The sequence below is a fragment of the Macadamia integrifolia genome, chromosome 7 (assembly GCF_013358625.1).
Source record: "Macadamia integrifolia cultivar HAES 741 chromosome 7, SCU_Mint_v3, whole genome shotgun sequence".
In the NCBI taxonomy this organism is placed as follows: Eukaryota; Viridiplantae; Streptophyta; class Magnoliopsida; order Proteales; family Proteaceae; genus Macadamia; species Macadamia integrifolia.
Genome location: NC_056563.1, coordinates 6777186 through 6801363, shown reverse-complemented (window position 1 = coordinate 6801363; position 24178 = coordinate 6777186). Strand labels below are relative to the sequence as shown.

The 24178-nt window shown below is 37.8% G+C and overlaps 3 protein-coding genes across 4 annotated transcripts; all 3 read right to left on the bottom strand.

Annotated features, from left to right (window-relative positions):
* Positions 1 to 461: 461 nt before the first annotated feature.
* LOC122083567 (glutaredoxin-like) lies at positions 462 to 3309 on the bottom strand. The gene is made up of 4 exons (XM_042651422.1): positions 3148 to 3309; positions 2250 to 2338; positions 1105 to 1203; positions 462 to 744 (listed from the first exon to the last, which is right to left on the bottom strand). Exons 1-4 carry the CDS (start codon positions 3201 to 3203, stop codon positions 659 to 661), a joined length of 330 nt encoding a protein of 109 aa, XP_042507356.1. The 5' UTR covers positions 3204 to 3309; the 3' UTR covers positions 462 to 658.
* An 8309-nt stretch (positions 3310 to 11618) lies between these two features.
* LOC122083566 (glutaredoxin-like) lies at positions 11619 to 13800 on the bottom strand. Of its 2 annotated transcripts, none has more exons than XM_042651421.1 (5): positions 13482 to 13800; positions 13266 to 13355; positions 12636 to 12724; positions 12039 to 12137; positions 11619 to 11877 (listed from the first exon to the last, which is right to left on the bottom strand). In XM_042651421.1, exons 2-5 carry the CDS (start codon positions 13319 to 13321, stop codon positions 11789 to 11791), a joined length of 333 nt encoding a protein of 110 aa, XP_042507355.1. In that variant the 5' UTR covers positions 13322 to 13355; positions 13482 to 13800; the 3' UTR covers positions 11619 to 11788. The 2 variants fall into 2 exon arrangements, with proteins under 2 accessions (XP_042507355.1, XP_042507354.1); XM_042651420.1 differs by having other exon boundaries at positions 13266 to 13375; positions 13482 to 13798.
* Positions 13801 to 17378: 3578 nt separating this feature from the next.
* LOC122083651 lies at positions 17379 to 21076 on the bottom strand. Its single transcript, XM_042651519.1, has 3 exons — positions 20914 to 21076; positions 17970 to 18126; positions 17379 to 17736 (listed from the first exon to the last, which is right to left on the bottom strand). The coding sequence occupies exons 2-3, from the start codon at positions 18123 to 18125 to the stop codon at positions 17689 to 17691; spliced, it is 204 nt and encodes a 67-aa protein (XP_042507453.1). The 5' UTR covers position 18126; positions 20914 to 21076; the 3' UTR covers positions 17379 to 17688.
* Between the last annotated feature and the right edge of the window lie 3102 nt (positions 21077 to 24178).

The window sequence follows — 24178 nt, the reverse complement described above, 5'->3', positions numbered from 1 at the left end:
GGAGATCAAGTGTTTTATTCTTGAGAAGTGCAAAAAACGGGTAAGGGCCAACACCTCTCTCTCTCTCTCTCTCTCTCTCATATTCAGAAAGAGCCTCACAAGTTTTCTCTTGAGCTTGTAAGCTTCGATTGGAGATCAACAACAATATTGAATAATCCATGACATGTGAATTTGATGATGAAGCTGAAGATGAATTGTTTACATTTCTAGATGACCTCACCATTGATGGAAGAAATGGGCAAGAAAGTAGTTACAGTAAAGTTGCAACCAGTAATTGATGGTGATGGGGGGTAGATCATATGGCAGTGCTAGCGCTTGCAATGGGATACCCCAATCCCCATTTCAACTAGATTGGATTAGGTTAGAACAGTCGACCCAAAAGAATCACATTTGACAAACTTATGTCCAAGTATTGATCAGCCAGACCAGTAAGGATATCACCACAAACTAACAAAGAGAGGTTAAAGAAAAAAGTCATATAATATTACACACAGTAAATGTATTTTATTCCATCTGAAAGTAATATTTTTATTACAGATGCAATCACAAGCACAACACTATGTTCAACCCTTTATTGAAACTGTTTTTAAGTACTAATCTGCATCTGATAGTTTCTGCCATTCTTCTTCTATGTGCCCGTGACTGCCCTATCGGGGTTTCAAGCAGCAACTTCAGTTTTAGCAAGAGATCCAGCCTCAGTAAGCAATGGCACAAGCTTCCCCTCCTGGTGCTTTGCCATAGTTGCTGCAACCGACATAAATCATATATCAATATCAATTCATTGATGTAAATGGTTTAGTCCATGCTTGACTGATCACTATACTTGGAATGAAAATTGATTATTTTCGTTTACCCCTAGCATCTGAATTCAAATGGCATCAACAAAATTGGACTACATTCATCACTAGAATGTTACAGAATAATGGAAATGTTTCCTTTCACATTCTAATCAACAAATTACTATGGCAGAGAGAAGAGTCCATTCTAAAGGATCCTTCTTTATTCGTATATATAACAGGGGAAATCAAAATGAAATGTTTTCATTCTAGATGAGACCAAGCCTAATGAATCAGAAGGAAAATGGTGAAGTGAAACAGGTCATACCATCGCAGCCTCCAATGTGATTTCCACCAATGAACACATTAGGGACAGTCTTCTGTCCTGTCCACTCTAAGAGTGCAGCCTGAATATCACTTCCATCAGCTTCACAGGAGAGGAAAAACAATTGTAAGAAACAGACAAACATAACTAAAAGGAAATAAAGAACCGTTTTCTTGACAACTACCACCATCGACTCATGTAAACATTTCTCAACATTAAGGCAGAATATTGAATCTCTGTTTTTTTTGTTCATAGTCACCATAGTCGAGGAAAAAAAGCACTTAAATTACTAAAATTGGCCCTCAGTGATGGATAATGGGTGTGAGATCGATAGAGAAGTGATACAGGTATCCCCCCCCCCCTCCTCCTCTCTCTTTACATCAAGTGAAAGCACAAATCTTCTCCATACTAAGTAGCGGACAGAGATATCAAAGCAGAAAAGACGATAAATTCACTTTGGACATGCTGACAGTTCAAGTACTGGAATTCTAGAATCCAAAGAATGCATAAGCTATCCCTTTAAGCAGTTTCATGCTTACAAAATCTTACAAGAGTTTAAATTAGCAACTATCTTCGCAATCCCACTGCAGTGTACTCTGCAGAAGAGTACTCGAATCAAAGTAAACAAGGTTACAAAGGATCTAGTAATGGAAAAATTCATCTCTAGGTTTGCATTATAGACTCCATAAAACTTGCTTTAAGATTTCTATCAAATAACTCAATAATCAATGTTAAGTTTGTCTCGAATTTACTATGGTTCAACTGGATTGACCGCGACCCATCAGGTCGACCCACGACTTGAAATATATAATGTACTGTTGACTCTTGTCTTATCGAGAAAAGCTATCATTGTAATTTGGGGGGTTCATCAGAACTAGGGTTTTAGGGCGAGTTTTCTCATCACTGCTTGGGTGTAATTCTCTCTTCTACATAGTGAAACATCTTCTTCTAAGTACATAATGAAACTATATAGATATATATATATATAGTTTTATCAGATCGTTTTATTATGATAAACCTGAAAAGATTCAAATGTTATCCATCACTTGGGTATGTTGGAATAAAAATATAGAAGACAAACATAGTTTTTGGCATCTGAAGAAAGACTATATATACGAATATAATTGGTTCATAGTGAAAATACTCACCTTCCAAATCCAGTTCTACGACCTTGTAAGTTACTTTTAGCTCCGACAGCAACTGTTTGACCCTCTTGCAATAAGGGCAGTGGGTCTTACTGCACATATGAAATAGAAAAATGGAATGAGAGAATTGGACATTTCCTTCTGAAACTGTGAAGTAAATCAAAGATTAAAGATCTAATAAACAAGGTTTAGTATATCTACAAGGAGGGAAGAACACATTTTCTTATCCTTGAATGACCCAAAAACAAAGGGGGACAAAAATTCAAAGTAAAAATGAGAAGAAAGCTGAGAAAGGGAGTGGGTGGAGAAGTAACAATTACAAACAAGACATTAGGATGCTGGGGTGACTACCAAAAGGGGTCTAAGCCTTCAAAGCATAACATATGAATTTATCAATTTGAAGCAAACTTACACAAACTGAAAATTTTCAGAGAAAAATCCGACAGATGAAACTAAAAGGCACAAACTAAGCAAAAATTACAAGGAAACAAAATTTAACAAAAAAAAAAAATAATATTAACAGTTCTAAGGACTTGGAGAGAGAGAGAGAGAGAGAGAGAGAGAGAGAGAGAGAGAGAGGGTTTCATATTCATTATAACTCTTATGTGAATGCTTAAATCTTGTAATAATGCAACAGAAAGAGAAGAGGTTCTCTCATGTCTATGCTTTGCTTGTTCAAATCCCAATACCTCAAAAGTAAGTCAATGGAAATTGGGTTAACAAGAGAACTATCCAGGATCACAGAACAACCAAACAAGAAACAACAGAAGATCACTGAAAACGTTGAAGAAAAAAGTCTATAAAATGCAAAACCCAGAAGTAAAAAAAAAACAGATTCTATCAGAGCAATCCCAAATCCAAAACAAATAGAAGAAATTGAACCCAGAGAAGGAAAGAGTACCCAAAGACCACGGTTGGGTTGGATGAAACGATCTCCTTTGCCTTAGCCAAAGCCATTTTTAATCTTCAAAAATCTCTCTTTCTCACTCTCCGAGGTAACTAGTTCTGCTCTGAACACAAAACAATCAAACTCAGTTCTCAATATCTTCTACCCTTCCACAATTCTATATTTCTAGCGATTTGGCACCATTGTTACAGTTAAGTGGACCCTACCGTGGAAATTGGCGTTTCGGACTCTTGGATAGCGTGGTCTATACGAATGTCGTACCACGAGTGGACCGGTCCCTTGTTTTCCTTATTGTGCAACGTGTCACGTCATGTGTCTTACGTGTGTATTGTATAGGGTTACGTAGTTGTGTGTATTGGATAGGGTTAGGTCCAATAGGACGGCTGTTCTTTTTGTTGATTTTGACCAGTCAACCGGGCCAACTAAAGGATTCACAGAATTAGGATAATTTCTTTTAAATTAGGGAGAAACTTTAAGAAGTATATATGAACTTAGCGGTGTCAATCCTGAGCCCGCACCGGTAGGCCTGATCGAGTCCGATTTGTTTAAGGCTCGATATAAATTGGTCTATTTAATAAATGATACATTTATTAAATGGACGTTCACAGTGTAGGCTATTAGCCCATCGGGCACCCGATTGACCCAACTCGTTTATGAAGCCTGCTTGAATCGAGCCATTTAGCTTGACAGACTGGACACCTTTAAAACTACATAAATACCTATTTTACCACTACAAATAAGAAATAATAGTAAAGATTTTGTAATAAAAAATCTATGATAGATGATGTTGAACACGGTATTACATCCAACTTTGTAATAAAATAAAGGGAGAGGGATAGGCATGCTAGAGCCTTGACCATTGGATTAGAAGGGTCAAATCTACATCTTTGGGTACTTGCTATCTTACCTAACCTATCCAGCCCCGGCGATCTACCGTCACTCTTCTTCTCCCTCACCGTCTTCTTCACCATCATCTGTGAGATCGACGGCGTCATGGTCGGAGCATTCACCTTCCCCTCATTCTCTCAGCTCTTCATGTATGGTGCTGCAACTGATCTATTGCAAAAAAAAAAAAAGGTTTACTTCATAGAACAGAGATGAGGAAGATGGTCACTAGCGGGAGAAGGGTTAGGGTTAGGGATTGGCGATGACGGAAACATACATTCAGACCTTGCCGATCGAGGTCGATTGGAGCAGCTTCGGGAAAACAAGCAAGAATAGAACGCTAAGGCACTGATGAGGAGCTGCGATGGGAAGGAAGATTGGCTACGATTAACTACATCAGGGGGAAGGGGGGACAGTGTACCTCCCAAGGCGATGGAAATCCCTTACACTACGCTGCGTAGCTATAGCCCTCACTCATCGCTCGCCTTTCGCTGGAATAACATCGGGTGATTCTTCAATAGCTGGTAGAACATAGGGCGTGTCTTCTAGTAGTCCCTAGTCCTATGTGAAAATCTTTCTTTTGTTCTTGGTTGTCGGCGACTTGGCCATAATTTGTGCCAATAAATAACTCCGTTCACTCTTCTTCCCCTCTTTCTCTCCCCTCTTCCCGCACGGTGCTGCAACTGATTTTGTTGCAGAAAAAAAAAAAGGTTTACTTCACAGAACAGAGATGAGGAAGATGGTCACTGGCCGGAGAAGGGTTAGGGTTAGGGTTAGGGATCGACGACGATGGCACCATACATTCTGACCTTGCCGATTGAGGTCGACTGGAGCAGCTTCACCGTCTCTGACGGCAGAGGCAGATTGTCAACTACTTGGGCATAATTTACACTGATAAATGACTCCGAGTTTGCAAAAATTGGAAGTCAGTACAAACGCGATACATTTTTGTTTTCTTGAAGTTTATTTATGGTTCTTAATTTTCATGGTGAGTTTCTACAAGGTTTATCTCTAGACTTAAATCACCCTTCTCCGATGATGACCATACAGATCAGTTGCAGCGCCGTGCAGGAAGAGGGGAGAGAAAGAGGGGAAGAAGAGTGAACGCTTCGACCATGAGGCCATCGATCTCACCTATGACAGTGATGGAGATAGTGAGGGAGAAGAAGAGTGACGGTAGAGCGCCGGCGCTGGGTAGGTTACGTAAGACAACAAATAACCAACGGTGTGGATTTGACCTCTTTAATTCAATGGCCAAGGCTGGCTAGCATACCTGATACTTGGGTATCTTGCTAGCATGCTTGTCATTTTTCCTAAAATAAAATAGGGTCTTTTGAGATATTTTAATAGGGAGTGAATGAAGGGCAGACAATTCTTGTGGAGAACAATCACTTTGGTACTTGTCATAATCTCTTTTTTTTTTTGTAAGAAACAACCATGATCTCATATATGATTAATTGTGGAGAGTTTTTGGGTGACCTTTACTATGTTCAAATGAAAGATTTCTGGACATTTAATCCACTTAAAATAAGATTTTAGGGGGAACCTGTTTAAAGCCCATTTAGACTTAAGTAGGTCCGTAGCCAGTTTAAGGTCCATTTTAGGTAGTCCGATTAAAGGCCGACACCGATCTACCCGATTACAAACTATACCATACCCCCCAAACCTAGGTCCGTTTAAGTAAACGGGAGTTCACAGTGCAAAGGTTTCATTCCGTTAGGCCCTATTAGGCCCGATCAAGATCAACCTGGCCTGACCAATTGACACCCCTATATGAACTTATGAAGCTGAGTATTAAATGTGTGTGCTTTTTTTTTTTTTTTAATTGTGAGTTGTGACAACGTAAGGACAAAATTTTCTACCAAAAGAAAAGAAACCACAAACAAATTAATGGGTAATTTTTTTTTCAATAGGTAAATTGATGTGTAATTTCTTATTTAATAATGAAGAGTGATGTGATGGTTGGATATCTATTAAATAGTCCAAAATAGTCAATGTTGGGGTTTTCACCCTGGAGCCCATTTCATAATGAAGAGTGATGTGATAATTGGATATCTATTAAGTAGTCCAAAATAGTCAATGTTGGGGTTTTCACTCTGGAGCACATATCCTCCATAGTGTGCGGTGAGCACAAACGGTTAAGAGCATCTGGACACATGTTTCAAGAGTCTCTCAGTCATTTGATATTCATTGCAACAGTGCAGTGACTGTAAACGATTTTCACACTGCATTTTAGCACAATTGTTGGTTATTAAATTGAGAAGATCAATGTAACTCTAGCAAGTGTTCAAACCCTCCCCCCTCTATACACCCTACCTTTCTAATAGTAGTTTTCCACAGAAAGAAAAAGAAAAAAAAAAATATTACTGATAATAGCAGTTGTATAATTTGATTAAGTCGACCTATTGAGCCCCTTGCTAGCCTTCTTGTGTGGGTCTTTGTTTTTGGTACTCATGTATGGTTATAGTGGTCCTTCTATGTATCCAAAAAAAAAGTCACTTGTCTAATATTAGCCTAATATTCCATTATCTGTATATAGTATTATCCTTACTTTGCGAAGAAGCCATTTTTCGACTTGAACCCATGCCCACTAGATCGCAATAGAATAACTTTACTATTGTGAGAAGGCCTGCTCTCTACTTTCTTAGCCTATACAACATAAAACTTTACCTATCAAGGAGGGTTGAATAAGACTTGGTAAAGAGGTAAAGCGAGCAAAAATTGACATTTGTACTTTTATCTTTGTTCATGCACCTCCCATGATTCTGTACACCTTTTTTGTTATCATTTTTTAATGCTTTGTTTTGCCACACATAGCGAACTTCGATGGACTAACAATTGGTATGTGAATAAGAGTCGCACCATTTATAAAATTACAGCCCCACATACTCTGCCACATGGAAAATCTAGGCACCCATCCACTATTTCACCTATGGGTTGTCACCCACTAAAAGCAATCCCCCTAGACCATGTCACAAGGTCACATCTTGGACTAAGATAGTTGCAAGTGGATGCACATAATAGTGGACCTTAGGCCCATCTCTCCAATAATGTCTTAGACCAAATAAACAAAGGGAGTCGTTAAAATATCAATTGAGAGAAAATTGCCATTACATCATCCTGCAAGATAAGCTTTGCTTGAGTGTAAGCTCTTTTCACACACACCAAAAAGCTATCACTCGTAGGTCCAAGCAAATATCACTACTAGGCACCTGCTTGTGTCATGTAAAAAAGGTCAAAAGCAAATTAATTAGACCATTGAATATCTAGAAAACAGTATAGATTTACTCCAATAAAATTTCAATACTATTGAATTATATACCCTCCTATATATAACATATTCATCTTGTATTTTTAATCTTTCATTTCTTTTCATTTTCAATTTTTTTTTTTCTCAGTAGAATTCCAAAACTTTTATCTGACCACTTAGGCCAGCTCTGTTTGGTCTGAAACTTAATAAATGTGTGAGAGACCTTGGAGTCTACTTTAGGCCTAGAGATTTTTCCAAGGAATTAGTAAGCCAAGATTTTCTCTTTCATAGAAAATTAATTATAATCTTTAAGAGGTTTTGTTCGAAGTGGCTTGGGTGTTCCTTTCTATCAGACATGGTCTATTCTTGACTTGGATGGCTTTTCAAAGTTGGGGTCAAGTTCAATTTCAAATTTGACAGTCAGTCATAAACAGCATTCATTGTCCAACCTAAAATCAATCTGGTTTAATTTTCCCACTATGCCGTCTTGATCGGTTAGCCACTTCTCTTTACATGCTAGGGAAGCTCCTTCCTCTTCTTCCTAGATAGAATGGTAGTGACCAAGTCGCCCAAAGTGGCCTTTACCCTTTTTCTGCTTTATTTATTTTCAAACATGAAAAAATGGGTAGGATCCGTTGTATCTTTAGGTAAAAAAATGGGTTATAGGTCAAATGGACCCTTTTGCCATGAATTAGCCAAGGTCAGTCAAAATTGACAATAGATGGTTGTTCCAAACTTTGGGCTCCGGTCAAGTTCAAATTTGACAGTATTTTTGTACAGATTTTCAATTCATTGTGCATCATACATGAAGTTAACCAGGTCATCTCATTCTTCCAATACGCCATCTTGATTTACTGCATCCACATTTTGAAATGAATTTCACATTTGAAAGTCATGGTTCAGCAGTCAACTAAAGCTACCAATCTATATGGAGAAAAATTATCCTTTCCTACATGTGTTCAAGTTGATGGGGACCCACAACAATAACAAAATATGTACCGTAAAAATAACACCCAAACAAATCAATCAAACGGTAAAAGTACACACCAATTTTTAATGTGGAAAATTTTACTATTTTATTACTATTATTATTATTATTATTATTATTATTATTATTATTATTATTATTATTATTATTATTATTATTGTAACCAAGGTGTTCGAGTGAGCTTACTCACACTTCGATTAATCCTCAGAGAAATTAGCACAATAATCCACCACCACAGTCTCCACTTAAATCACAGATACACATATGGGGTGTGCCTATCCACACAATCCCCAATATAGTTTGGAGTTACAAGATATCCTCTCCAAATAATATTAGAGGCTACAATATATCAAGAACAAACCCTTCTTTGGATTACAAAATAAATCACCCAACTAAATTGGATTAACAAGAGTTTAGAAACCATCACCTCAAACCCTACATGACAAATTCAAGAGAAATCAAAATAGCTTCCCTTCTTTCCTTGACAGAGAGGACATCTTCACATCATAACTCAATATGAGAGATGAGAGATCACTTCCTCTTCCTTTTTTCCTCTCTCCCTTTCACCATCACGGGAAAAACCAAAGCCAAAGGGTTCTCATAATTTTTCTTTTTTATTATTTACATCCTATAGAATTGTCTAAGAAGACTTTACTCACACACACACAAAAGGGGGAGGGGGGATGATAGAAAGGGGGGATGCATGTGACAGGAGTTGATCCCTAGACTACAAATCTGGCACCTACTTTATCAACAAAAGCTGCAACCAGTGCACTATGCACTAGATTCACAACTCTCATAATTTTTCATTTCATTGAATCATAGCAAAAATAGAAAACAGTATACTTTTGTACATCCACACTCTCTCACCTCTCTTCCCATTGTGAAGAAAGGAAAAGAAGAAATCATGACTTGAGGGAAAAAAATCGTCTGCAATTCCGATCTCGTACAATTCCGTGCAATACCACCTTCAGGCGGTGACACATGTATTGATACCAATACAATGGTCTAGATCTGATTTAAATGCCTCTTCACTGATTTAATGTTTTATTAGTTGTACCAGATCTGGATCATTGTATTGGTATCAATACACGTGTCACCGCCTGAAGGTGGTATTGCATGGAATTGTACGAGATCGGAATTGCAGACGATTTCAACCCTGACTTGAGACAAAAAAATAAGTTGGTTCTGGTGACTGTGTGACCTCACTGCCTCGAGAATTTCACCGCCATATTCTTTATGCCAAAGCAGTGGGCCCCCCTCAATGACGTAAGGAAGATGCAACCAATAGATTCTCCTCCCGACTCATGAGAAGGGATCTCCCAAATTTGCCATATCAGCATCTATGTATCCTTGCAACACAGCCTTTTCACCATTACAAACACTAAACTTCTCACATTGTAGGATTGCCCACTACATCTTGGCAATCCTACAACATGGTTCCTTTGCCAATGACTTACAACCTTCATTTATCATTTTGCGCATTCTTAATGTGTGTATCATTCTGTGTGCACCACTGTCTCTGCATACACTATCCTATATACACTAGTATTTTTGCAATTCTGTGCACACATTCTATGTGACATCCTGTGTAGCGCTAGTCTTCGAATTAATAATTCTAGATCATTGAACAGATCAAACATCGCACCGGTTGCTTATACTTCCATCATGCAACTACTGCACTCGCATAGCTTTAATGCTCACCATCTTTTGCTTCTTCAAAGCATTCCAGTTTTCCTTCATATACTAATGTAACGAAAATTTGGTAGATGGATGTAGCTCCTTGGTATTATATCTCATCAAATGAGGTTCAACTGGTGGTTCTTGAGAGGGTTGCTTCCCTAACTATATCAACTATAGAAGCTTCAATGTCACCATCACCATCTACATCCCATTATATTTTCGTACATCTTTTCGATCATTATGTGTTACAGGAGGAGGATCTGGAACAATATCAATGAGGTCATAAGTATGAACAACCTAGCAAGGATTTGTGATGGGATCTACATAATATTGTCGTTCGAGTAGACGGCATCAGTGGAACAATTTTCATCTATGTTCTCCTCATCCTTTCTCTTTCTTTCAATCTCTTTTGAACTTATTGCACTCCTTTTTTACATTAGTGACATGTAATCTCCTTCCTTGATTTGTTTTGGCTTCTCCTCTAGTTTTCTGTGACAATTGATAGTTGCTGAGACAAACTCAAGAATTTCTTTCTTGTTTCTTCATTCGACAAATTTCTGTCACTTGACTCATTGAAAGCACACCATCTAATGCAGAATTGCTATGTGACACCACCAATGTTTCATAGCTGATGAGTAACGAATTAAGAAGTAAAAAAACTTGTAACTCATCATCAAGAACCATCTTTATGGAGGAGAGTTGATTCACAATGCTTTGCACCTTGTTTAAATGTTCTGCAATTGAGCTTCATTTTCTGTACTTTAGGTTCACAAGCTTTAAGATCATGAACAAACTACTCTAGGAAGACATTGATCAGATAGGAAATGGTCAACTAGCACATCGATTGGTGCTATTTTTAGGGTGTGTTATACCTTTGATTTGGGTTAAGTGAATTGTCATGTTTTGGAGACATTTATCTTAGTCAAAATATCCATTTCCCCCAAATCCCTTAGTTTGTGTATACCGATGAGAATTAGTCGGAGGTTTTTGGTTTTTGAGTCCTAATCAGAGTCACCTTACGTACGTAGGATTACAACAATTAATTGCCACATTACAACATAAATCCTGTCTAGGGAGCGTCACCTTGTGGTGGTCTTACCGAAGGAAGCTTGATTCACCATGCCACAAAGTGGAATTACTAATGTGTTGTTAATGATACCAAGTTGATTTTTGTAACCACATGTGATAGGTGGACTTGCTGAAGTGTGAGAACACTTCGATTCTTGAGGTGGGGTTACGCAAGGGCTTATGATTAACCATTAAGATTGCAACTTACTGCCCACACAAGGAAGGCCAAGCTCATTGCTTGTAATTTGTCCATCCAAGAACCATTACAAACATAAACATCTTGCACGCTATGAAACTAAAGAGTGAGGTCAGATATAACAAATAGAGAGAGGAATAGGCACATTGCTTATGTGCGACAACTATAGTGGGTGGCACCAATGGAGACGTTGGACAAGGTATCATATAGAAGAGGTCGAGGTCATTTCGAAGGGGAAAAAAGAGAGAGACACAACGGGTGCTAGCTTGTAGTACATGGGCGTTGTGCCTAACCTTTTTCCTTACAAATATAATGGCTTTTTCATCTTTAAGACACAAGTAGGAATCATCAGAAACATACAAAGAGAAAGAAGCAGAGTCGTATAACAAATGTTATAGTAAACTAAACGTATTTTATTCCATTTGAAAGTTTTATTTTTATTACAGATGCAATCACAAGCACAACACTATGTTCAACCCTCTGTTGAAACTGTTTTAAGTACTAATCGGCATCTGATAGTTTCTGCCATTCACCTTCTATGTGCTCGTGCCAGGCCTATCTGGTTTCAAGCAACAACATCATCAGTTTTAGCAAGAGATCCAGCTTCAGTAAGCAAGGGCACAAGCTTCCCCCCCTGGTGCTTTGCCATAGTTGCTGCAACCACCAGAAATCAGAATTCAGATATCAATTCATTGATGTAAATATTTTCAGGCTATGCTTGGCTGATCACTCCACTTGGAACCAAAATTGATTATTCCAGATGAGACCAAGCCTAATGAACAGGAAGGAAAATGGTGAAGTGAAACAGGTCATACCATCGCAGCCTCCAATGTGATTGCCACCAATGAACACATTAGGGACAGTCTTCTGTCCTGTCCACTCTAAGAGTGCAGCCTGAATATCACTTCCATCAACTTCACAGGAAAGGAAAAACAATTATAAGAATCTAGTAATGAAAAAAGTCATCTAAGGGAAAGAGCTGATCATTTTGCTTTTTGTAATTCGCAAATGATGGGATTATTATTCTGTTCTGCTCTCAGTTTCATTAAGCTCACTTGTTATTCCTCTTTATTTTGTATGATACTATAAGGGCATATCCCAAAGAATTTATTAACATAATCCTAACTCTTACGCTCCCTTCACATTACCCAAAAGAAACAGATGGAATATCAGTTTGAAAATAATAGGAAGAACCAAGAGGAGGGAAGAAAATACTGAAGAGATTTCTTTATGACAAAAAAAAATATATATATATATATATATATATATTGAAGTTTTATTAGATTGTAATGATATCTGTCACTTTAGTATGTTTGAACAAAAAATACAGAAGACAAACATGCATATTATTTGGCATTTGGAAAGAAAGACTATATATCCGAATATAATTGGTCCATAGTAAAAATACTCACTTTCCAAATCCAGTTCTACGACCTTGTAAGTTACTTTTAGCTCTGACAGCAACTGCTTGACCTTCTTGCAATGAGGGCAGTGTGTCTTACTGCACATATGAAATAGAAAAATGGAATGAGAGATTTGGACAGTTCCATCTGAAACTGTGAGTAAATCAAAAGATTAAAGATTGAAGATCTAATAAACAAGGTTTAGTATATCTCCAAGCAGGAAAGGACACATTTTCTTAATACTCGTAATGCATCAGACAGAGAAGAGTTTGTTATCTCATGTAGCTTGTTCAAATCCTAACACCTCAAAAAGTAAGTCAATGGAAGGTGGCTGACAAGAAAACCATCCACAATCGCACCATTACACTAATGGGGTTCCTTCAATATTGCATTAGGATTTTATTTTTTGCAACAATCCACAATTTAATTTATCTTGTTCTTTACATTTGCAGTCACAATTACAACCCAGAACCAGGAAACAAGAAAAAACAGAACAAATTCGCTGAAAAAACTCAATAACAAAGTCTATAAAATGCAAAATCCACAAGTACCAAAAACAGATTCTATCACAGCAATCTCAAATCCAAAATAAATAATATTGCCAAAAATTGAATCCAGAGAAGGAAAGAGGAAGAGTACCCGAAGACCACGGTCGGGTTGGATGAAACGATCTCCTTTGCCTTAGCCAAAGCCATTTCAATCTTCAAAAATCTCACTTTCACACTTTCTCTGAATTCTCTGTTTCTGCTCTGAATTGAACACAAAACAATCAAACAACTCAGTTCTCGATATCATGTACTCCTCCAATAACCCTATATTTATAGGGAATGGTAGTTACAGTTAAGTGGACCCTACCGTGGAAGATTGGCGCTTCTTGAAAGCGTGGTCTATACGAATGGTGTGTGGACTCAGTGGTTCCCCTATCTTACACAGAAAATCTTCCCCTAATGCTCAAGTATCTAACCGGCGCCCCATGAGGTTGTCCGTATGAGAAACTGGCCTTGGACCCATTTTTTTGTGGTTTGGTTCATTGGGTGGGTCATGGGTGACTGCTGGATAGGGAGCTAGGTCCATTAGTACGGCTGTTCTTTTTGTAGATTTTGACTAGTCAACTGGGTCAACTAAATTATAACTAGATTTTTCTTTTCTATTTTTTTGAAAAAAAGGATCTTTCTATTAAATGGCCTGGCCTCCTAAAATTGTCAGCAAAAATGCTCGAGAAGCAACCTGGTATGGCATTCAAACATTGAACTTCTTATTTTACAGTAAAATATGGCATACATTTGTAGCCCAAGCATTGCACAATTGGTGAGCAACAAACTTGGTACTAACCGTAAACTCAGAGGTCTTAAGTTTAATTCCCACTAAACATACTTTAAACCACTCACACGGGGTGTTTTAATGCTCTTTTTAGTGATAATACATGTAAGAACTTTGTTTGTTCTAACCGGTAAATCATGAACCACCTCTCTCTTAGGCTTAGTTTTGTCGAGAAATGAATAGAAAAAAAAAAGAAAACTTTTAAACTTGAGCGGAGAGAATGACACATAAACCTTAGGCGATGTTTGATTGTCAAGATGATAATAGAAAAGAAAAAGAAAATTTTCAATTTTCATTTTATTTTATCTATTTTTTTTTTCTTTTCATTTCTAGACAAGCCAAGCAGAGCCTTAGCCTTAGGAGATTATCATTTTTTTTGGGGGGGGGGGGTGTTGTTCAAAAAGGCTTGGGTGTTCCACTTTCAATTAGACACGGTCCTTCTTGACGCATATGGCTATTAACCAAAGTTTGGATCAAGATCAATTTCATATTTTTCCAGTATGCCGTGTTTTATGATCTTGACCAATTACCCATTTCTATTTTTACATGCTAGGGAAGCTTCTTCTTCCCCCTTCTTGCACTATAGAAAGAATGAGGACCAAGTCGTCCAAAGTGATTTATTTTATTAATTAACCTTTTCAAACATGAAAAAATTGGTTGGATCCATTGTACATTGAGGTTTAAAAAGGCCTGTAGGTCAAACGGACCCTTACGGTTTTGAATTAACAGCCGTGGTCAGTCAAAATTGATAAGAGATGGATGTTCCAAATTTTGGTTCCGGTCAAGTTCAAATTTGACAGCAATTTTTTGGAGATTTTCAATTCATTATGCACCATATGAAATCAACTATGTCATCTAATTCTTCCAATATGCCATCTTGACTACCCACATCCTCATTTTGATATGAATTCCATCAAAAAGGAAATTTTATAAGCTTGCCACCAGCACCAACAAGGCAAAGTCATGGGTCAATATATTGTCAATAAAGCCAGCAGTCTATCGAGCTGGGACTGGCCTAAGATGTATATGGGCCTCCTCAAGGCTAGCCCATGCATTAGGCCTGAAATTTAAGTTTCGCTATACTCTTAATTATGAGGTTAGAAAAAAGATTTGGAAAAATATGTAGCATATGATATTTTTTTTTCAGAAATAAAGAAAGGGCAAGTGTTTTCTATCTGGATGCCCCTTGCACCAGACAAAGAGGCATCCAAACCCAAGTTAGCAATTCGGCCGAACCGAATTTTAAAGAATTTTATCAAAAATTCGGACTGAATCCGAATTAAAAATAAAATTCTTTAAAATTCGCGACTTTTTCAAAAATGAATATAAATCGCGAATAATTCGGACCGAATCCGAATTAAACCGAATTATTCGGTCCATTTAAACATTATTTAAAAAAAAAACCAAAAATAAAAAATAAAAAAATAAAAAAACAATTTTTTTTAAAAAAAAACCCCCAATAAGATTTTTTGACCGCTTTTTTGACCGAATCCTTAAATTAATCGTCCGAATTATTCCGAATAATTCTCCGTCCGAATAATTCCCGAATCCGAATTTGCTAACTATGATCCAAACCCAAGAGGGGCACAATGGTCATTTCACACCCTCTTTGTCTGTGGCAACGAACCACTCCTTGACAGGAAACTTTGTCCCATAATTTTTTTTAAATGGTTAATGACATCTTATTGTATATTAATATTTTTTAAAATAAACTTCAGATTCAAATTAATGTGTGAAAGTCAACCGATTTGATTAGGTGGTCGATTGGCAAAGGCTAGAAGAAGTTTTCCGACTGCATGATTTTCTAACCGATGGTGAATCCACTTGACCGGATGTGTGTGTGTGTGCTATGTTTTTATTTTTCCCATTTGTTTCTGATGAGGGGCCTCTTTCGAGTTTGGACAAGTATATCTGAGAAGCATCTCTCCTCTATAAAGAGAACTACGAGTCTGCACATTTGAGGGTTGTTCTAAGTGCCTTATACCTCTTCTCTCACTCTCAATCTCACTCACTCTCACTCTATCATGCTCCCTTATGTACTATTTTAAATTAGTATTCTCAAAGCCTCCTATCTGGTTGATTGGTCTCGATTCTGTAGTGTCCCAACATGGCTTAGTAAACAAGTGCAAGACTATTGGAACGGCTTGCTAGGCTGTTCCATCTTGGAGGTTGATTCACATTATCTGATTTACACTAAAGGTGTGTCTATAGTCCTAAGAAAAGTGGCTAGTGGCAAAACTCATCAGCTTACACTACAGTATCACTAATTTCGTTGAGTCGGTGATATGCAAGTTTGTGGTTGAATGTGAAGTGTTCTTACATCGGTGTGAATGTACATTGTGATAGCCATTTGGACAAGGGTTAATCTATCTCTTAAATTTTTAATATGTTTTTACAAGATTTTCTGTTCTTTTATTGATTTTGTTTCCGTAGTTACAAAGTTTGTGTTATTATGATTTTAAATCTCATAGGAATGCTGAGGTTTTATTTCCGCAGTTATAAGGTCCTCTATTACTATGATTTTTAAATACTACAACAATAAGTATCATATATTTCTATGCATGAAGAAACCACAATTATAAAACAATTATAGGCTATGAGAAGTACCTTGAAATTCAAACGAAAATGAGAAGTTTGCAAAACATAAAAGTAAGAAACGAAAATGAGAAGTACCTTGAAATTGAATTTGAAGTTCTATAAAATAATTTGAATGCTGCTCACTGGTCGGGCATCTCCCCTACTTGCCAGCAACAGAAACCACAAAGAGATGATAATTATGCCCATGTTTTTTTGAGCCGTTGTTCACCATATGCTCATTAAAAGAGCAGCGTAGAATATTCCAGCTTTAAGATTGAAGCAACTCTTTAGCTATTTCAGGAATTCTATTCAACTTGATTTCAAAATCACACCGAACGGCAACCGAAATTGAATATATCTTCTAAGTCAGATTGACACCAAAACCAATACCATACCAGAGAGGGCCTCAAATTCACAGCCAAATAGTTTCTCTTTCTAATCAGAAATCATTCCAAGAATTCTTCCTAAGTGCGATGGTTTCTAAGACGGAGAAACAAAGAGGGATGGAAAATAAAGCACACATCTGATCTCTGAGTATATCCTCCTAGTTCATGACCAAGATTGAATGGTGATTCTATATAAACTGGACACTTCAAAACAGAACCAATTAATCAGGTCCTATATTCCAATCAATTTGGTGAGATCAACAATACTGCAAGCCTTATACCTTCACACAACAGAAATGATTTGGCAAAATCCAGACTTTATCTAAATGCCAATTTTCAAGTAAATGGCAAATAAAGGTCAGAACAGAGAAAATGGATGCATGTTTTACAATACCTCTCAATACAGTTGCAAAAGTGTCCAATTTCTTTACATAAAAGCACAATTAGGCTGTAAGCAGTAGCATCCACATAGCCAAATGAAAGTCTTTTTCACACTAGTAAACGTTCAAATTTTTCAAGGAAACATTTACATGAAGGTAAAATGAAAATGCATAATCATACTACGAATGCAATGGGGATTGAGATTAAAACATTCTGTATCACAGATACCAAAGACCTAGAAGCTTGAAACATGCAAGTTCAAAGTTGTAATCTGAGACTGTCATCATTAAAATGGAAATAGACAACCTTCAACAATCCCATTTAAAACCATATGCATAATATGCACAACCCAAAGGTGGCAAACTTATGGGTCTTCATTAAACACAGAGAGAGAGTTCTTATTCCTTCTTTCCTATCCCATTGGCCAGATTGTAGATTCCTCGTGCCTGGATGAATAATAACATTTCTATGAATAAATCATCGCAATAGCAAAGCAAACATTGTCACAGTAAAATTTTGGGCCTGTGATATGCATTGTCAGAATAGATTCTGGCTCTAGAACGCATTCTGAAGCAATAAAAGAGAGAATAATCTCACTTTAGGATGCTTTATAGACCCAGAATCTATACCATACACTGCCTTGAAGTTCTTTATGTAAAAAGCAAGGAAACAAACTCACAATGAGAAACAAAGAGGTAGTTGCCAATGCAAGGGGAATGGCAACTGAGGTGACCTTGTCAAAGGGTCCTTTCAAGTATGTGGGTTTGCCAATGCTTTGGAAGTACTTCTGCTTCTCCATAAGCTTCTCCCTGGGTCTAAAAGGTGGCTCCGACATTCTGCAATATATTTAAAAGGTAAAATGATTTAATTAAAAAATCTGAGGATAGGACATCTTGTATCCTTACAGGAACAACTTCACACCCCTGCTACAGTTGACAAACCCTTTTTCTGCTTGAATCCATCCATTCCCTAAATTTTTTACTTGTGCCAGCTAGAGCATCACGAACTGCATTCAATGGCTAACATCCCTATCATGATTGGCTACATCATAATTTTTTTATACAAACCAAAAAACCGCTCCACATAGTTGGTTCTGTAAACAGACCATAGCATGAAGGCAGAAATATCAAATATTAAAAGCTACACAGAAATCAAACTGCAAACTAATATAAGTCTCCCAGACAAAATGCTTTCAATGCCAAATTGGAAATGGAGCATCTCTGAATGTGATTAGGTGGGGAGTCCTAATTTGTAATGACCATCGTATTATGCTTGTCATATCCGAAATTGTGAATTTCTAGCTAGGTATTTAGTTATTCTAACAAAGGACATTTATCTCCATCCCATTTAAGAAAGAAGACAGTAATGCCTTTGTCGGAAGAAACAATTTAGGACCTACAACTCTGGATATAATCTTACTCAAAGCAAGCATGTACATTTCAGAACATTTTTCTGCATCAATAAACATAAGGTCTCTTTCATATATACATATAACAATTGACATGCAGAATTTAAAGATGTCAAATCTCAGCTAGATTCAGAAACAAGGCTCATCTTGCAAAAATGTTGTATTGAATAGTCATTCAATCTCGAAGTATTCAGAAAAAATTAACATTACAGGGTTGTGGCCAAATTTGAAGGGTCTTCAAAATTAGGCCTTTATTTTGATTTCAACCAGACACGTGTGAATAGCTGAGCAAAATAAAATCACCAGTCCGACTAAGTAGGAACCAACAGACTGGAAAGGACAAGCAGCATACTAAGACCTAAATAGACAATCCATCTGATGCAGAATATAAATAGACTATAAAGAGACATTCTTGCAGAGCACTAAGATCACGGCAAAGTTCTAGAGATTATCTTCATCCAATTTATCATGAAATCATTGTCCTCTTTCTTACAAAAAAGCACGGACGTTGAAGAAAAATATCAAGGTTCAACTCTCCTACACCACTTTCCATTATAACGCATAATCCTAATTTCTTTAATTTCTACCAGAAGAACATTTGATCCTAACTAATTAATGGACAAACAAATAATTCTTTGCATACTCTACGATTTTTTACCACAAGCATGGTTTTAAGAATCCAATTGGATCGGACGATTCCGGCTGATTTTTATTGTCCCTGATCTGGCTCGAGCCGATCCTGTAAACAACCATAGATGCCTGGAATATGCCGATTCCAAGGCTGATCCATGCATAGTCTGGGTTTTTAAACCCAGACTACAAGGGGCAAAGAAATAACCAGTATATACTGTAACGCCTTTAATCATATAGCCAGTTGATGTCAAATGTGCTGTGTAGTTGCATCAGTCTTACAATTGGAGATGACCATGGCTAATTTAATCATATGAATCTATAAGAAACATACATAGCTCGTTGCATCATTATTCAGCTAGTTTAATTTCTCTGAACCAGCCAAATGAACCACCCAGAGATTCAAATATACTCTTGGATATCAGTTAGTCTTAATATCTTGAGTAAGAAAACCAACGGCTGTTGCCAATTTGACAGGCCAATTAACATGTGCAAGGCCATTTTACACTCATTCATTCTATTGTCATTCAAAGTTTGAGGGAAGGTAATGTTCTGCAATTGTTTCCAGATCAATCCATCCTCTACTGACACAGCTGCTTTTTTTTTTTTGGGGGGGGGGGGTGGTGCGTATTAAAAAAATTTGGACCAACTGATGGATAAATTAGTCTAGCAGTCAATTTGGTATTTAATAATGACTTTTAATAATAATGAGGGAATATCCTTCTTAGGCTTAACTTGGCATCTAACCTATAAAACTTAAATTCTGAACATTTCAAGACCAATAAGACCATTTCAGTTCGTTAATTTCTCAGGTTCCTGAACTATTCAACATCTAGCATTTCATCTCGCATACAAATTCACATCTAACATGTTTTGAAGTCTTTAGAAACACCCAAACACCTAAATTCCAAGCAAAGAAGATCAACGTTTGAAAAATACAATATTTACATGCAGACACATCTTCCAAACAATTCAATGACCATCCTTCTACCGATTTTATTCACAGGCACACTAAAGCTTAAAATTTTCAACTCAAATTTTATAAAATTCAAGCAAACAGTCCCAAGATCCATTCTTTCGAATACCAGGTGCTTTTGAAAAAAAAAAAAAGAGGGAGGTTGGGGGGGGGGAGGGGGGAGTTGCCGAAACCCAAAGAACTTGGAATCAGATTTTAGAACCAAACCATTCAATCTCAAACATGGTAACGGGGAAAAACACTTTATGAAATCAAATTAAGAGTTTAGAGAAACTCGTTAAAATGTTACCTTGAAAAAACCCTGAGTAAACGGGTAACTAGTAGAGCATATAAAACGCGGTTATGATTTAGAGCTGGAAATTGATTGAGTGTAAGCTTGAAAGACGAGGAGAGAAATCAACCGGGCCAATAGTATTCAAAGTTCAAAACCAAATCCGGTTGTAAACCCTCCAATAAGGCATAAAACCATGAACACAAACAACTAGCACAAAAGAAACCCTAGTTTGTGTAGAATTGCGGGTCCATAAAAATCTCATCAAAACACACACCCACACCCACACACACCAGAGACAGAGAGGGAGAGGGAGAGGGGAGAGGGGAGAGGGATACCTGGATTTGATGGATATGGCCTGCAACTAGAGTCTTCGAGGTTGAGCAGAGAACTGAAGTGCTTTTCTTGTTGGTGGAAAGACTAGTGAGAGTGCTTTCCCTATGTGTGTGTGTGTATGTGTGTGTGTGTGTTAGAGAGAGAGATGTTTATTATGAACTTGAACACTCGTTAGTTGGTAGTCAATCCAGATTGCGGAATCTTGACTGGGGCTTTCTCTATCCCGTCAAAATATTCATAACGATTGGTTCGTGACATTTTGAATCCAAAACGAGGTCACGTACTACTGTCCTAGCCTAGGATTACTATGAGTTCAAACGAAAATCTTAATATGATTAGAATTTCATGGGCATGCGTACGTTCTCGACCGCAAAAGAATCATTCACGTCCATCCAAGAAAATTACATAGCACAAAAATACTTGATCTTTTGCACAAAAATTGTGAGTGGGAAGGCACTGAGTGGCAGTGAGGATTCAATGACTAAGATGCATGTCAGGACCTTTTTAGATGTTGGATCTTCATTGTTACTCGCCAATCACCGTATAAGATTTTGATCTTGATCTTTCATGATCTAAGTTCAAAACAATGTTACACAATCTTACCCTATTTCTTGGAAAATTTGTTTCCATTTCGATCCACAATCCTTGAAATTTAAAAAAGCTGAGTTTCTATATATAGTACATTTAAAACCAAAGAAAAGAAAAACATATTATATAGGGAAATTTACCACGCCACCCCTTAGAGAATGCCACAATGATAAGACCACCCCCTCTGTTTTACCAAATTATTCTCAGACCCCCTACCGTCAATGACTATTAAGGAATATACTATAGTTGCTGACATCAGCAATTATATATATATATATATATATTTTTTAATACCAAAATGCACTCATTAAATTTGAAGTACCAAAAATACCCTTACCATAAGTTGATATTTCTTTACCCAAATCGATAGGCTTTCGACCCCATTCCAAGACCTAATTTTTCTCTCTCAAATCGCCGTTGTTGGAACTCCGACGATTGTAGCATCGGTAGTTGTAGCAGTAGCGGCAGTGGCATCAGCGAAGGACAGACGACCACCTTGTGGTGACTCGAAGGAACTCACGGTGAGTACATCTACGTTTCTTCTCTGCGGGCGGCAACCAACACTTTGCAATCGGAGCTCGTTGTAATCTTTGGAGTTGCAGCTTTAGTTTCTGGCCTGAAGTTCTCCCAAGTCGAATGGACTGTTGGGAAAAAGTTCAAGAGAAGGTTTGTTTCTTTATCGGCTGGATAAGAAACAAGTAATATACAGAACTTAGCAGGTAAGAAAATTAGAAAGGCAGGAACTCGGGTAGGATTGATCTTCCTATTAAGCTTTGGTTACTAGGAGTTGAATGACTCCTCCAAATTATGTCCAGAATAGATGGTCTGATGAGGAGATAGATCAAGGCTTCAAAAATAGAAAGTAATATTAGGAATCAGTGACTCACAGAACCTGTTTATGCAGCCATCAGATAGAGTTGCTACTACCATCGAAGGGTGGCCCTATAAAGGGTATTAAACAGTCAAAAGATGAGCCTGTGATGATGGTTGGATCTGGAGTTAATGACATGAAAGTCTCTGTAGAAAATCTCCAACAGAAGTAGTGCCGCACGTAGGGATGATGGCACAGTGACTTCACTTGATGCTGGCCTTATGAGATCACACTTCAAATTCATAAACAGAAATAATAACACTGTTGTAGTAGGTTTCGATCACTCCACGAGATACTGGTTGTATCGTAAAGAGAGTGAAATCCTTCCTAGAATGTGTTCCCAGAGAGAGAGAGAGAGAGAGAGAGAGAAACCCTGATCGAACTCTAAGATCACAAATCCCTGTTCAAATAGGAGTTTTTTAATGGTAAGGGTATAAGGGTCATTTTAACTCCATATTTAACAGTCACTGACGGTAAGGGGTCTGAGAATAATTTGATGAAACAGAGGGAGTGGTCTTATCATTGTGACATTCTCTAAGAGATGATGCAATAAATTTTCCTTTTATATATCATCCTTGATCCATGGACTCTATAGAGAAGATCCGAATCCCATATTATATATCATCCTAGGACCAGAGCCCAGAGACTCCACGCTGAAAATCTAAAATAGGTAAACTTAACACAGCCCATCCATCGACGTTCCCTGAAATTTATAGTTTGTTTATTGCATTAAACTTTTTCTATTTCAAAGGCCCCATACTATTTGGATAAAAATCCTCTGTTGTTCTAATCGTCTGTTGTTCCATGTTTTGCTAGGGGTAGAGTGCGACACGTGGATGGTGCATCACCAACGGTCAGGATTAAGAGGGTTGGTTGAGGTTACCAAAACCGGGTTTTTTTGTTGTGAACCAGACCGAGATTCCAACCCAACCCGTGATCACCTCTCTTCTTAATATTCACTCTCTGTTATCTCTCTCAGAGCCTTAAAATCCGTTTCCTCCTCTCTTCTTCTTCTTCTTCTTCTTCTTCTTCTTCTTCTTCTTCTTCTTCTTCACCCTCTGTTATCTCTCTCATTCCCTCTCTCGGCTATTCTCGACGTATCGTTGTTGCAGTCCGGCGATCTCAACTTGACTTTGATAGCTGGGTTTCATAGCAAGAGAGTAGCGGCTGGGCTTAGCGGGATGAATTTTCATCATCCTCTTCCAAAGGTGGGACTTTGTTGGGAAGGCCGTTGAAGATTGCGTGAGCTACGCACTCAAGGACCGCCTCCCGGCAACATGGAACCACTCTCTCTGTAACCCCAACAACTCATATTTCTCCTTTCCTTCCTCTATCTCACTCACTCTCCCTCCTCAATCCTCCCTTTCCACCTGGGCTGCATTTAAAAAAAAAAAAGAAAAAAGCATGGGATTTCTGGGCAGCGGATCCACCGCTCCTAGCCGTCGGCACCACGACCGGCATCCCTAACACTGCAACATCTTCATGAAAAAAGAAAGAAAGAGAGAAGGGGAAATAGATTCTTGACCTGATCGGTGATTCAGTTTTTTCCCTCAAAGATCTGGGTGAATAGCTTCTCGAGGTTCAACATTTTCAGATGAAAGTCGGGAACATGAAAAAGAGTACTCCGATGAAAAGATAGATGAGAGATACTAAAACAGTAGGCAGATAGGAGCAGATGGCAGGGGTTACAGGGGGGAGAGAGAGACCCAATCGTCGTGGAACCGCTCTTAGCCGTCGGCACCACGACCGGCATCCCTAACACTGCAACATCTTCATGAAAAAAGAAAGAAAGAGAGAAGGGGAAAAAT